This window comes from Podarcis liolepis, assembly GCF_965112155.1.
Source record: "Podarcis liolepis genome assembly, chromosome: 9".
In the NCBI taxonomy this organism is placed as follows: Eukaryota; Metazoa; Chordata; class Lepidosauria; order Squamata; family Lacertidae; genus Podarcis; species Podarcis liolepis.
The window spans coordinates 75,366,747-75,382,897 of record NC_139564.1 but is presented as its reverse complement, the minus strand read 5'-3'; the positions used below and the strand labels follow the sequence as shown (position 1 = coordinate 75,382,897).

Here is a 16,151-nt window from a genome sequence, read left to right as displayed (position 1 = left end):
TGGAATACAAAAAAGGGAGGCATGAGGAGGTCCGGGAAAACAAGCTAATGAAAAATAAGTAATGGAAAGATTGAGTTGTTTTTAACCATTTTTATTTTGTATTTTCTTTTTTCCCCCTTTTTTGTAATACTTTGAAAATCTCAATAAATATCTTATATTAAAAAACATTGAAAATGAAACAGTGGATGTATCATTTTTGTGCTTCATGCTGTGGCCACAGACATGTGATCTGATGATGAATTTGGGGTGACCCAATGCAAAGATCCTGAGGATCCATGTGGATCCATGCTTTGTAACCACATTTTAAGTGGGGAGGGAAGGAAAAACACAGAAGGGACAAGGAGCACGAGAGGGGTGTGCAGAGAAGCAGCTGGCTAAGAATGCAGGAGAGGGATTTTACCGGAGGGAGGAAAGGAAGCCAAAAGTCCCCCCCCCCCAATGCACCCAAGCCAGCCAGCTCTCTCTCTCTCTCTCTCTCTCTCTCTCTCTCTCTCTCTCTCTCTCCCCCTCTACCACCTGCATGTTTTCTGGCTGGAGCACAGAGAGGAATTAGAAGGAAGGACACTCTGCTTTCCCCTCTTCTTGCCTGGAGGGGAGGGGCTTTCCCTGCTCTTTGTTCCGTTTGAGCAAACACAGAAACGAAACAGAGATGTGTAGGCAGTAAGATCCTGAGGCAGAATGCAGGAAAGCAGCCGCTTCCTCTTTTCAGGTTTCCCTTCTCCGAGACGCGCAATCTGATTTTTGCCTTCACTCGCGCCAGTCGGCTCCAGGGACCACACATTCGCTCAATAACACACACAGCCATTTCCCCTTCCTTTTTAGGAGAAAAAAATCTGCGTGTTATAGAGAGAAAAATACGGTACTTGCCATTATCACCCATGTGGTGGAGGGAGACTCCTCTAACAGCCTTTATGCCAGATGAAAGTTCATATTTCAGTGTCAAGGATCGAGGTGGAAATGTTTTGTCCCCACCCCAAAAGTGACTGCAGCCTGTTGCTCGACAGCAAATGGTAGCCGCTCACTCATATGGGAGAAAATAAAAGGGTGTATTCGAGGACATCGTGCAGGACACAATTCCCTGTCTCAGAAGACTGGAGCTGATTTATCTAAACTTAGAGACCAAGCTTGCATTTGCCTACATTGGCCCCAGTCCTTCATCTGCACAGTCTTGTTCACATGAGTTCCATTTCTTAGTCGTGCTGTGCTGAAAAGGACAGAATATTAAGAATTTACTGATGTATATGTAGATGTAGATGTAGATGTAGATGTAGATGTAGATGCAGATGCAGATGTAGATGTATATGTATATGCATATGCATATGTAGTGACCAGATAGTCCCCTCTTGAATTATCAACTGGGGCAATCCCTAGATTCTGGATACGTTAAATAATACAAGTACAGGTTTTAAAAAATAATTTAGGCACCCAACAACAATTGTGATCACTTCAAAAGCTCCCTAGAAGTACAGTAAATGGAGTCAACAAGAGAGCTCCACGGGTGCCATTTGGCCCAACATGGTTGAGTTACCTTCTACTCTATACAATTGTTCTGGAAAAAACTCTTTTTGTTCATTATCCATTCCTGGTTCTTAGATACTGTTGACTGAGACAATGTACCTGCCTACAGTTCCGTATTTCCTGAAGCAAAGAAGGTGGCAAGGACCCCATGCAAATGGAGGGTGGTGCAGTCGAAATATGCATTGTAGCATTAGAGAAAACAGGAACTCCAGAACTTGTTCTTTCCTATGCAGATGTTCATCTTATAGCCATGCAAATGTTACCTGGCGTGCTGCAGCTGAGCAGGGGCACCTGTAACTGTCAAGCTGATAAATACTGGTTACGTGTTTTAATTTGCACAGTCCTTATATGACTTATTTCTTTTTACTCCTCCATTCTCAGTTTGCTTTAGATTTCTTTGGGAAAGGGCATGGTCTAATCCTTTTAACAATAAACATGGGCATAATAACTTAGAACAGAGGTTGCTGGTTGGTAGCTCATGGGCCAGATTTGATCCAAAAACCAGTTTCTGTTCCCCAGATTTAATGAAAATATGGTAGATATTTTGCTTGCAGAGTGTTATCTGAAAGGAATCAGCCAACAGAAAATATGAGCTTTCTAGTAGCTGTTTCCTGGTGTATATATGAAGGTGACATCATAATATATATGAAGGGCCAATACTGTCATATCCTGTCCGGTGCATGAATTAGAACCATAATAATAAAACTAAAAACTATCACTACTAATTAGTGCTTCAACAGAGCTTTACTCACATCTTTCTCTGTGCACTCGCAGATCTCTCTTATTGGCTTCCTTTAGCATAATATACTGTAGATTATTTGCAATGACTGAGATTCAGCAATGTATGGACTGGTCTCTTTCAGATAAAGGAGAAATGTGCTGGAATAAACTGCAGCATCTAACCCAACCAACCAAAGGATTGAAGAAATGTACCAGATGAAGAAAAATCATGGTACATATTTACATACATATGGTTGAAGTAAATATTAAAATGAAATGCATGCCTTAAGCCAATAATTGCAGGTTGTGTTCCAAAAAATAGATGGCCTGTCAAAGATTCCACATGGCTATGAAAGGAAATCTGCAGTTTTACACCATTTTATATAAAGTCACACTTCTTAAAACCTGAGGCAGATCTCTGCACAAGTCATACATAATTGCTCTAGGAAAAACTAGTTCCCCCTTGATTATTCACCCTGCTGGGATTGATCATAGCTGAGCCAACCTGGCCATTTCTTAACTGGGGCAGCATGAGTAGCAGAGGATTCTGCCTCCCCATTCAAGGTTGAATAATTGACCTTGTGCCAGTAAGTAAGCTCTCATTCAAACCTGTAGCAAGGCCTGCAGTGAGAGTGCCTGGTGAACAGGCAGGCTATTTGTGAAGACTTGGCAGTCTGGTGAGACTTCCTTGTCTAGAGAAGCTCCAAGAAATAAGGGTGAGGGGTAGCCAATCCTGGATGCATTGCTGGCAGTGAGTGCTTCACCTAGTGAGACCAAAACACGTCACAGTCTGCTAAGGAGGATTTGAGTATATTGAGTATCTGCTAAGAAGTATTTGTCTGCTAAGGAGAGGGAAGCTGTTGCCCAAATACTGTTGAGATGGCACAGGGAGGCATTGACTGCAGCCAGTCTTTGCTGAGGGCTTGGACTCCTTTGCCTGATCAGTGTGGAAGGACCAGGAGGCTACTGTGAGATCTGCAATGCCTGGACAGCCATGTCTGTTGTGCACATTGCATGACTGCTTAGGTATTTGACCTCAGCTGAGCACATGGGTGTCCAGGGATATACCAGATACACTCCCAGGATAAACCAAATCCCCAGCTTTTTTCTTTTCTTCCAAGATGAAGTTTATAACAATTGTAAACCTAAGACAGGAGGGAAAACATATAGGCACTCTTCTATCACAGGGCAAGTTTCCAGCACACTCTTTCTGTAATTGGGCTGCAGTGGTGGCTGGACTGAGAACACCAGCCATTAATGCTCTTGGCAGAAAGAGATGCCAGGCAATGGGACCAAGTTGTGGCCAAAGGATGTGGCGAATAAACAGGCCAACCACAAAACTTCCATTTTTGCAGATGATTGTGTTTCCTCTGCTCACTTTGCTTCAGGATACAACAGTCCACCGAGAGACCAAATCCTTTGCCTTTGAGAGCAGCAAGCTCTGCCCGTGGCTTCTCCTCATTTAAATGTGCTTGCCCATAGAGTCAACCATTTGCTTCTTGGGCCTGGGAATCTCATGATGAAAAGCTTTGATAACCATTTGATAACCATGATACTACTACAGTAAAATGACTTTTTTGTAAGATTGGTTAAAATTTTTCTAAATTATTGTGATACCACCCTGATGAAGATCATATGAAGTGTCATTGAGACCTTGGAGTTGGGGAAATGGGAAGCAGATATTGCATTTTAAAATGTATGTATTTTATATCCACATAATCTCAAGATACTTTCTTTCATGAAATAGGTTTTTTTCTCATATAGACATAAATACAGTGTTAACTATGAAAAACATTACAAAAAGTGTTTCTGTTTAATTTAACAAGTAGAAAAATATTACTAGCTTACATGGCAATTATGACTCTAATATTGTACAGAAGTAATTCATAGATTTTACAAATAAATTATATCGTCAATGCCCTCCTTTTCTAAATGTGCCCTGGAGCATCTAGGCACACCAGATGCTTGTCTCTATAACTTAGGACCACACTCAGTGCCAGTCAAATGTTCTGCCAACAAGCTCAAAGAATTTCTGATTAGGTTCACGAAAATATCCGTGTAGCTTTTCAAGTAAGATTGGATCTACTTTGGGGTGTGCTCTTCCTTTCGACTCATGTAAACACCTATCCCTACCACTGTCCCTTAAGCAGTAAAAGCCTTTTGTTTTATTGAAGTAAAAGTTTGAAGCATTTATCTGAGGCGAGAGATTTAGAAACCTTTCTACTTTGACTATCTCCGGGAAAGGATCTTTGATTAACTTATCCCCATCAACAATGTGAATGTGATCCAGAGGAAAGTATTTCAGCCAGTTTTGCATGTGAAAATAATACAAGCTCCTGTTTATCGCTTTGTAGTTGATGTTGAGTTCACCATCCTTAACCAGGAATTCTTCAATGGAGGGATATAGCTTATGTTTTTGCATGTGATTAAAAAACACTTGCGTATAGTCCGATAGCACTCTCTCTGTTGGGTCTCGTAAGATAAGGAGCAATCGGATAAGTTTGTTCATTCTATAAACTCTTTCAGGCACTTTTGGTGAAGTGAAATATGCTGGAGTTTTCTCCACTGTTATCTGGTATGGGTATGAGAATGGCATTTGGCTCACATACCATTGCAATCCATTTGAATAATGCTCTTCCCAGTCAAAGAAGTGGACTTCGCTTTCTGCTGCTGCCATATCCGGATGGAGGCTTAGCATCTCTAGTAAAGCTCTTGTTCCACCTTTCCGTACTCCAATGATGATAGTTTGTGGAAGCCGCTGGAGTGTCCCATTGAGGTGGAAGCTCTCTTTGAGGTCACCTTTCCTAAAGGGCTCTTTCTGAGTAGCAGCCTCAGCTTTCAAACTGGCAGCGGGCCTGGAAGGAACTGCCTGAGGTTGAACAAAAAGCAGTGCTGCTCCCAGCAGAAAAACAGCCATGACAAATGTCCAATCTTCTCTTGCACTACCAGCAAACAGGACATGAAGAGAACATCACTAGGAAGTTGAGGTCCTCTTTTTCCGCAAAAATGTATTTCTTAAGCAGATTATTCACTAGGAACATAAAAGAAAAGAAAAAAGCAGGTTATAAATGTCAGTTCAAATATTGCACCTGTGCTCAGTATTATTTTTACTTGAGCATAAGAACTAAGAGGTTTTCTCTAATTTACTTGTACTTATGAATATTCAACCACCCCTGGGAGAAATATATGGTATTTACTACACATTTAGAATATCATAATTTCCATTTCAGGTCTTTCGTGAGGATCACAGCTACAAGAAGCAAATCTGCTCTGTGCCTGTATTCTCACAAACATTTAATATGAACCCAAGTACAAGGTGAACACAAGTAGCTTGTCTATTGTATCTTTGGGTCTTTGGGAACCCAAATGGAAAATATAACATGCAGAGGGATAGCCATGTTAATCTGCTGCACCAAACACAGCTAAGAGTATTGTTATATATTTAGAAGTAAAACATTTCCAGAAGTGTTGGACATGGGAAAAATGGATCTCTACCAACTTTCATTAAAAAATGATTTTTGGGGGGGAAAGAAGTCACTTGAAAGCTTATGTTGTGGTGGCCATAACCACAAGGCAACACAATCTCTTGGCGCTTTCAGCAGCAGCACTGCTGAAACCCAGCACTGCCAGATACTCACTTCCATGGATTTTCAAATGACTGGAGAAACACTGGTAATGCTGAGAAAACCGTGTGTCCAGTACTAGAGGTCACCATGTCTCAATACAATGCATCTTTAAATAACTACTGCATTGTTAACAAACTGCTTATGCCCATCTTCATATTCTGTTCAAAAGCCACTGGCAGTTTTACTAGATGTTAACATCTAGGACAGTAATTCTGCTGCTTCAGAAATGATATATGAATCTACAGTATATGTAAGGCTATGTATAAAGGTGCTTAAGAAGCATTTAAGAAGTCAAGATTGACATGACTCTCTTCATTAAGGACAAGCGAGAGATAGGATGGAGAAAATGCCCCATGCAATGAATGGATACCCAGGGAAGGTAGCATGGAATGTATTTTTGTGAGTTGTTCAATACACTCCCATCAGGGATTCCACACAGTAAAGTGTCAGAGCAGTGGAACTGAGCATTTGGGTAAATGGAAAATTCCTAAGAAAGCCCAGCACAATCACGTTTGTCTTCAAAAGATGAAACTTCTAAGAAGAACAACAATGAAGTAAATACGTAGCTGAAAGGGAAAGTCAAGGGGGTCAAGTTGCTCCAAAATGCTTGCAAGTTAGTTAAAAATCAGAAAAATGAAGCTTGGCTAGAACACATACCACAGAGATGTAGGAAAGGTACCATCAACTTGAAGAGAATGCAAGCATGGTTAACAAGCTGAGTCAACAAGGCTAAAAAAAAAGGCATTAAGACTTCCCTGAGAACGCAGAACCTTTCCCCAAATGAGGAGTTCAAAAAAGAAACACAAACTCTGGCAACACAAATGTTAAGAAAGTAAGAAAAGCCACGCTGGATCAGACCAGAGGCCTATCTGGTCTAGCATTCCTGCAGTGGACGACCAGATGCTTAAGGGAAGTCCATCAGCAGAACACGAGCACAGCAGCATCCACCCCACTCATGTTCTCCAGCAATGGGTACTCTGGTGAATGTTGGTCAGGTCAGGCTGGATGAAAGGAACTACTTCACATAGCATAAGCACATAATTAAACTATAAAGGTTTCTTGTGGAAAGCTATTGAAAATGCCACTGATATGTGCTTGCATATGATGCTGATCGAGATGTTTAGAAAAAGCACACACAGAACAGTCCATTAATATTTTAAATATGATTATGGTTTTTAAGAGATCAAAAACATTCTTAAATATTCCTTTAACCTTTGCCACGCTTTTTCTCAAACTCTCATTCTCTCACTTTTCCCCATTGCAGAGACAATTGTGCATCTGACAAAACACCTGCACATCTAACAAAAATTTGCTTCCTCAGCTTTGCATAATATCAACAAGCATTTCACATACAGAAATCTTGACAAAATAAAAAGGGGATCATTGCAAAAACTATGATTATACACAAAACTGCATCGCCTTTGGGGTGGCAAGGGTCAAGAATTAATTACACAAATTTATGGCCATGATATCTCTATGAAACCGCCAGGTTCAGTGGCAGTAATGCTAGCTAGTAATACCAGCTTCTGGGAAGCAGAAGCAGGACAAGAGCAAATGCCTTCAATCTTGGCCCACTTCTAGGTTTCCAACAGGCATCCAGGAAGCAGGATGCTGGATCCAGCAGGCCTCTTCTGAGGACACAGCAGTTTCCCTTCACCCTTCTGGGAAAACTGAATGATGCAAGTCAGGAGTATTGTTTAGGATTTTTTGAGTAAATGCTTGCCCTGATCACTTTTGTCTTTTCTTTTTTCAAGGGGAGCAGATTTTACCAATTGCAACCCATGCCCTCTTCCCACACAGAGACCATGCACGCTTCCTACCAAGCAGAGCCCCATTCTGGATCTGCTTCTGTGCAATGAAACCCAGGAAGGGGCTTTGGATATGCAAAATGAAGTACATGGATATAATCCAATCCAATCCTTTCAAAATGTACAGGGCAAAATCAGTTTAAAAATGATGTGCTTAACTGGGTTGTAAATCATGTCAGTGTTGAGGATCATATTTGTTTAGGCTCTTTCAAATGGAGACAGATACCAGCTTCATTTATACTGCTTATCAGTTTCAAAACCAGTACTTGAAATGAACCAATTCATGGAATTAATTCAATAATTTCTGAACAGCATCTCAAAGTAGTTCCTATCATTTTTGCATGAAATGAATCTGAATTAAGTTCCTTTTGCAATGGAACTTCATGTGATTTTTAATTTGTGTGTGTGTGTGTTTCATCATCACACTTAGTTCTGGTGTTAACTTGGGCAGAAAATGCAATTGGGTGGGAAAATGTACTTTAAGGTATCACATATGTCTTTGTGATTCCAACTGTGGTGTCCACATTCAGACAATGCAGTGGTGCAATAAGATTACCACTCCATGAAACGGAACTGAGTATTGTTCATTGTACTGTATATTAAACCCCAGTGACATCATCAGGAATGCAGATCAATGCTCCGCAAGAAGTGGTTACAGGAAACCAGAAAGAGAGCCTTCTTGGTAGTGGTCCCTGTGAAAAACCCTCCCATCAGAGATCAAGGAAATATACTATTTGCCTTTTAAAAGACATTTGAAGGCAGCCCTATATAGGGAGGCTTTTAATGTTTGATGTTTTATTAAGTTTTTATATCCATTGGAAGTCGCCCAGAGTGGCTGGAGCAACCCAGTCATATGGAAGGGTACAGTTGTAGTTGTTGTTGTTGTTGTTGTTGTTGTTGTTGTTGTTGTTGATTGCCTGAATAATGTAGGAAAGCAGTAGTAGCAAGACTGTCCTGGTGCCTCAGGAAGCGCTGTCTGATCCTGAACAGACATTTGGCTTAACTACAATTTGGCTTAACTGGGTTATTGGCATGTGTGCCAAACTAGTTTGTTCTATTTAATTCAAATATTAACTTTCTTCCTATGCAAGAAAATATATACAAATGCCAGCTGTTTGTGCAACTGCTAGGACATGATAAACAAGATATATGCAAAATATAGCTTATTTGTTTCCTATATAATTACAAGTTACTGTAAATTATGGTACTTGTATTGGGACCCATTTAGAAATGCAGATTCTTGTAAATTATTATCTTCTCAAGGAATAAAATAGAACAAACAACTAGCAGATTTTGTTTGGTATGACATGTTTTATTCAGAAATCCATACTTTCTATATTTAAAACATTCAAGAGAACACTTCGGAATTGGACTATTTGTGGTTTCAAAACCCTGCCAGCAGAAAAATAGAACTTGCAGTACAACCAACACAAAAAGTACTTTCAGAGAGAACTGCTCTTGAAATGAACAGTAGGAGACATTGGGTTGCATCCAACAATGCCGTTCCACTCATACAACACACTTCCACTTGCACAATGGAATTTCCCCTTCCTCTCCTCCTGCCATGCACCTCCAAATGTGTTTCACAGCACTGAGGACTCTCTGGAAGAGATTTGGGGTGTGTGCACTGGGAAACTCAAGAAGGGGAAGTTGTATCGCATGAGCCAAACTCCACTTCTGCAATGATGGATACAACCCAATCATTTCGAGAATCAAGAGTATTTTGTCCGACAGCTTTTTTCCAGTTGTGCCCATGAGAAGGCTAATTAGTTAGGAAGGAACTCCCTGTTTGCTGTAAGTGTATAAGTTAAGAGAATAAGAAGAGACCAGCTCGATCTGGCCCAGAGGTCATCAGTCCTAACAGCCTGTATCCCATGGTGGCCAACCATATACTTCTAAGATGCTAGCAGGCAGGGCACAAAGGCAAGAGATGTGGAAACAGTCTCCACAAAAAGCAATTAGACTTATTTCTAACGGTCACTTCAGAAGTTCTGCAGTGGCAAATCTGTGTTTGTCACTAAGGACTGCTGCACATGTTACATTATAGGTGCGTAAGATGTTTGACATATTTATAACATCATTTATGCAATGCGTTTTTTTTTACAAGGCAGCTTACAGAAAACCATAAAATAGTGTAATACAACAAACTATCAAGGCAGGATAAAATACAGAAAAGTTAGCACGCTTATTATTCATATCCTACTTTTCCCATTCTATTTTGATTGGATACTTGCCTCCCCTCCATTTCAGCAGCAAAGGACAACAATAAAGTAAAGAAGTCAACACTTTCAGAGACTGAGGATCAGTACAGTATTGTCAGTACAGTACAGGATCTTCCATTTTTACAGTGCATTTTGCAGTCACCAATGAGAGCTTTAATATGATGGTGAATTTGTAGAAATCCTGTGAATTCAAAGGGATCCATTTTAATTCTACTAGATCTGGCTTTTACCTAGACCCCATGGAAAAGCATTGTGTGTCTGAACTTTCTGTCCCTTTTGGGGTGTGGGGAAGGCAGTTGGGAAGAGAGGAGTAACCAGGAGATTGGTGGTCATGGCACTTCCCTCAAAATTCCAGATATTCCTTTGGGTCCAAAAAAGTTGGTGACCTAGGACTAGGTTGCTTTTTGCACTTAAAATGGAACCTAGAAACAAAGTAGTAGTGAATGAAGCTGGTGTAAAATTAGTGTAGTGTGCCAACAGCCTGGACCTTGATAACATCCTGGTGTGAACATGACCAACAATGAGCTGGTTCAGATGTAACACCAAATCATGGGTTAGGGAGATGTGCATGAGCCTGATTTCCAGTGCTAGTTGTAGAGCAGGACAATCCATTGCTTGCTAATTCACTTGAAACAGCAAACTGTGCTTTGCCTCAAATAAGGAAAGGAAGTAGGGAATGACTGTACTCAAAGGGAGATGGGCACAGCCAGGCTCATGTAAAATTGAGTTTTGATTTTGCATTTGAGTCAGCTCAGTGTACAATACAGGGCAGAAAGTCAGGATTAGCCACATATTGTCAACTTTCTATAGGGTTGCAAATCCAGATTTGCTGCTGCTAAAGTCTGAAACAGCCTTGGCTATTTACTATTTGAGGAGTTTCACAAGTCCCAGCACTGACATTTTATGGCTGCCCTAAGGAAAAACACACTTAAGACCAGAATGTCCCTATGTTGTTTCAGCACAGCCTCCCAACAGCTATGGTCCCATCTGCAATGGTACATAAGACATATCCTATGCAGAAGTACCATTAAGAGCCTACATTTATTAAATGCTATTATATGCAAGATTCCAATCATGTCATCTTTTACATTTTATAGTTTACATTTTTTAGCCCATTAAGAATAACTCTGGGATATTGCAGTATGCTCTTGACTTCAGTACTGCCAAAGTCCCAAAATACAGGCTTTCCTTAGCTTCTCAACAATATTTTTTCAAAAACATGGCTTTCCCCCTCCACTCAACTTATACATTTTATCCTAAGTGTTCTTTTAATTTTTATTTTTTGCACAAAGATCCAATCATATTTGTGAACGAGAACCAAGTTGTGAAGTACAACATTAACATTTTAATCATAAATATATGTGTGAAAAGCACCTCCCTGAATTAACTGGAACTTAGTGAAGGCAAACTGACAAATGAATATCATGTCTGTGGGACAGACTAAGGGCAGAAGAGCTCTCATCTAAAGTTTGTTTGAAATGAATTATCAGCTCCACGCAGCTACTTTGGAAACCAGAGAAGTGTTCTGAGATTATCAGTGCTCCTCCTTTCCTCCCCATATAATCTCACTACACCTGCTGCTATTACCTCTGTGAGAAAAGACACAGAGAGCATTAGTTTAAAAGAGCTGGTGTAATGCTGTGGTTAGTGTGCCAAACTGGATCATGAAGCTCATTTGGGCCAGTCACCATCGCTTAGGCTACCCCACAGGGTTGTTGTAAAGGTAAACTGAAAGAACAATGTACACTACCCTGAGGTCATTGGAGGGAGGATAGAAATGTAATAAATAAAATGAAAAAAGACAAAAAGGTGATACTCATCCTTGGAGCCATTTTTAAAAGTTAGCAAATAATGTTGTTTCTTTAAAAAATAAAACAAACAATCAAATAGAAGTATTTCTTCTTCACAGAGAAAAAAGCACACTAGTTATATTAAAACAAGGACCTCACAAATATTGCACACATTGACATCTAATAAGGGTGCCTGTTACAGAGTCAGACTACTGACCCATCGAAACTTGCACTACTGCAGTGACTCTCAGATTCCTAGCACCCAAACCCCAAATCCTTTAACCATAAGTTTACACATCTTCTATGTGTAAAATAGCACTCTGCTGTAGTTGGTGGATTCACACATAAGAGAAACACAGGGTTCCCAAATCTATCTGTCTCTTAGTGTCAATGTGGGCACCTCTGCAGAGGAGAATTCATGAACACCTGGTTGTGGTTAAGAGAACGTAACGCAAGAATAACGTGCAAAAAAGGTCACCCAGACTGAAGAGCAGATAAAGGGTACTTCAGGACTATCCAATGCCCAGTATCAGCAGTATGGTGGCTGACAAAATAATACATATAAATGCTTCTCAGACTTGGTTTTGTTTGAAAGGCTAGAACAGATGATGTTATGCAAATACTGTTGTTAACATCGCATATCATCATCAGGAGACTGATGCTAGAGGTGGTGGTAACATATTAGTTAGGGTGATCACAAATTATCTGACCTTCTATTCATTATGCATGTTAAAATGGAGCTAGAGGTCAGGATTTTTACTCTCTCTCTGCCATTGCAATAGTGCCTTAACTGGACCTAAAGCGTTGATATTAGGTTGAAATTATATCCTGTTACACAGCTGCATGATAGAGTTTAAATTCATATCTGAACAAACTCTCATATGTGGATACATAACATGGGGACATAGTGAAAGCTAAGCCAAACAGAATTTAAGAAAAGATATGCTGAAAGACTCAATCTTTGGCTACTGAGACAACAGGTTTGTCATGTTGCATTTCTGTATAACAATTTTTGGTGCTGTATTCATCTGCTTGTGAAAAGATGAGTGTGAAATTCACCTTCTGTCATCTTCAGAATACTGTGTTCTCTCATGAAGGCAATGAAGAAAACCACCAGCATATGCTTAGGATGGATTTGCAGCATGGAGACTGCCAAACATAACAGGACTAAGACAGCAGTATCACCAAGCAAGTTCATGGACTAAGGAAGAGCTCCTTTGGGAACTCTTAAGACAGAACCAGCCACCTTAAAAGGGCCCTGGCTGGGTCATAGATCTGAGGCATACATCTGAAAAACACCCAAAGTATAGCATTTCTGAATTTATTCTCACTCACATGGACTACTACCTTCCAGTGTGTGGGAATGTGAATGTATCTGTCCATACCTGTGGCCCGAAAGAATGGACTCCTGCTTGAAAAGCTCGCAATTGCACAACTAATTCATTAAGTTGATAGTTGCTCGCTAAGGCGGCACCACACACTCTTTTTCTTGCGACTACAGTCCAACTCAGCTATTTTTCAAATATGCTGATACGCATAGGCTGTTTCTCTTCACAGGGGATAAAGGACAGAGCTTCCTTTTTGACACAAAGAAATATCTAAGTGGCTGTCCGCTGCCACTACACACCACCTGAACATCTAAGAAAGGACTCCAAACTTGGCTGCTAAGGGACAATGGCTGCAATCCTAACCCCATTTACCTGGGAGAAAAGAACACCCCCCCCCCAGTTATAGGACTTATTTCTGAGTACAAATGGTTAGGATTGTGCTGCAAGCTGGGAATCAGAAAGTTCTCCAATTCTAACCTTACCTCTGCCAAAAACTCACCATCAGGCAAACCACCCTCGTTTCAGAGTTTCAGCAATATTGATTTACCCGGCAGGGATCGCAATTAGAGCGTTTCTGCGGGGCATTCGGAATGTTCTCTAAAACTGCTGTGCAAATGCCAGGGATTTTTCAGAGCTCCGGAGAAGGCGGTTTGGTGGCAATTTCAGTTTCATACACCTGTCCAACGCGACCAGCTCTCTCTTGTGAACCTGTTACGGAGCGAGTCTCGCTCTGTCCTCTTGCATCATCGGGCGCCCTTATAGCCCTTACAACGGGGGCGGGGGGGGGGGGCAAGCGGGGGAGAGATCGGGGCCGGGGAAAACCCCCCGCGGGAGAGAGGAAGCCGCGAGCGCGCGCCCCGCAGCAGCAGCAGCAGTCCAGTCTGGCGCGCGCCTAGCCGAGCCCGCAGGTGCTCCGGCGAAAAGTGATCTCCGCAGAGTCGCCGCCCGCGGGTCTCCTCCGAGCTCTCCGCCCCCCGTGTGCTGCCGGCTCGTGTTCGGCAAAAACCAAAGCCGGCTCTTCCCCGCACAAGTCGCGCCTTATTCCCTCACCGCACACAGCCCGGCACTCCTGCCCCGCCTCAGGCTGCTCTTCGTGGTATTTGGGGAGGGGGGGCGAGGTTCAGGGAGTTGTTCATGTCTCCGTACCGCATCCCTGCCCGCCCGCCTTCACCTCCCCTTCGCCGCGTGTTCCCCGCTCCCCTCACGGAGCCCGCTAGCTGGGGCGAACTTCGCCGAGTTCCCTTACCTGGGGCAGGAAGCAAGAGGCGCCGCGTCCCGTCCCGCGCGTCGGGCTCCGGCGAGCTGCGTGGCCGCGCGGCTCCTTCTGTGCCATCGGCTCCCGGACTCGCGCGAGAAGCGAAGCGGCTGCTTGTGTGTGGCGCGCCCGCCCGCGCGTGCGACTGGCCAGGTAGGCGAAAGCGAGCCGGGCGCGTCGGCAGCGAGAGCCCCAGTGCCAGGCGGGCGGGCGGGCGGGCGAGAGAGCGAGCTCATCCCGGAGGGGCGGGACCAGGCAGGCTGGGCTGGCGCGGCGCGTCGAGGCGGCAGGGGAGGAGACGGAGGAGGCGCTCGGGGGCCGGCGAGCGCCCGCTGCTGCCCGCCTCGTCCGGCTCCCGGCGCCGGCTGCTCCTGGCGGTGTGGGGCGCCGCTTCCGGAAGAGGCCGCGGAGGGGCGGGAGGGGCCGGGGGACGGGCTGAGGTGAAGCCTCTCCTCCTCCGGCATAAACCCCAAGGCTGGTTCCCGGCTCAGGCCTTTCTCGGTCTAGAGAAGCGTCGTTCAGCCCCCTTCATGGCAAACCCAGGTGTGCAGCGCGGCTCCTTCTCTCCCCCTCAGCCACAGGTGTGGGACACGAATCCCCGAAGAGGAGCTGAGAAGCAGCTGAAGGCTCCCTTGGCTGGCGCTGCATCAGCTCTTCCGTGGCAGCCTTGCCATCTCAGCTCCCCTTAGTTCAGACCTAGGGACCCCATGCCAAGCTCTCCTCAAGGCCCTTTGACTGCTTCAGTCACTTGCATCCGTGTCCTCCTGGCTTGTAAGATCTAGCAAAGAGGAGAGAAGAAGACTAGCTGCATCAAGGAGACTGTTAGTCCCTCGAATGTTCCCCAGCCACATGAGAGAGGTGGTGGGGACACCACTTCCCTTAAAATAAGCCGCCTTTGGATTGGGATGATCTTTAAAATTCTAGGCTGGTTCCCACAGGCCTCCTTTCTGGGCAAGGTTCTGGAGGAGCCAGTCAGATCCAAATGCTCTTGGATGGAACTGATCTTCTGGATCAGTTACAGGTAGGATTCAGAGCTGCCTACAAGCGGTGGTGCTGGGGGGCCTGTTGGTCAGCCTCATGGAGCCTCGAGTCTGGAGTTCTGCAGAGTTCATGAAACCACTGAGTTGGGGGCACCCACAGTTTTGAAGTGTGTTGTCATTAGTATGCTGAGAACATACAACTCTCTCCTTTCCATTGCAAGTAGGTTTGGCATAGGATGTGCAGAGCCATGAGCCGTAGACAACAAACCTTAAGGAGAGAGCTCAACCATGAGCCTGAATTCAGATGATACACTGAGCCATTCCTTGGCTTAGCTCAGCACAGCGCAGGGGTGGAAATGACATGGTGGTGGAGGAAAGCAAAGGAGTTACAAGCTAGTCTCCTGCAGGGGTCAGCAAACTTTTTCAGCAGGGGGCCGGTCCACTGTCCCTCAGACCTTGGGTGGGGCTGGACTATATTTTTTTTTGGGGGGGGGGAGGAACAAATTCCTATGCCTCACAAATAACCCAGAGATGCATTTTAAATAAAAGGACACATTCTACTCCTGTAAAAACTTGCTGGTTCTCGGACCCTCCACGGGCTGGATTTAGAAGGCGATTGGGCCGGATCCGGCCCCCGGGCCTTAGTTTACCTACCCATGTCCTGGAGCCTATGTATTTGCATGGTCCCAGTAAGCCATAGTTTGACTTACCATGTCTGTTGAATAGCATTCCTTGCCAGTTAAGCCATCATGTGAAAGCCACATACTAGCATCTGTTTAGGCTCAGATCCATTTTTGGAAGCTATGCTTTCTGCCATCAAGAATATCAGCAGCTCTTATTCCTACTGAATCCAGGTGGCCAACAATTAAGGCAAGAGAGGATTGCACTCAGTTAAAGTATATTT

At 43.5% G+C, this 16,151-nt stretch overlaps 1 protein-coding gene across 1 annotated transcript; it reads right to left on the bottom strand.

Moving 5' to 3' along the window:
• Positions 1–3,920: 3,920 nt before the first annotated feature.
• HS3ST1 (heparan sulfate-glucosamine 3-sulfotransferase 1) lies at positions 3,921–14,369 on the bottom strand. Its single transcript, XM_083460242.1, has 2 exons — positions 14,259–14,369; positions 3,921–5,269 (listed from the first exon to the last, which is right to left on the bottom strand). The coding sequence occupies exon 2, from the start codon at positions 5,153–5,155 to the stop codon at positions 4,229–4,231; it is 927 nt and encodes a 308-aa protein (XP_083316368.1). The 5' UTR covers positions 5,156–5,269; positions 14,259–14,369; the 3' UTR covers positions 3,921–4,228.
• Between the last annotated feature and the right edge of the window lie 1,782 nt (positions 14,370–16,151).

Excerpts from the sequence above, each read along its gene's own strand:
- HS3ST1 (XM_083460242.1), bottom strand. The coding sequence starts at position 5,155 with ATGGCTGTTTTTCTGCTGGGAGCAGCACTGCTTTTTGTTCAACCTCAG.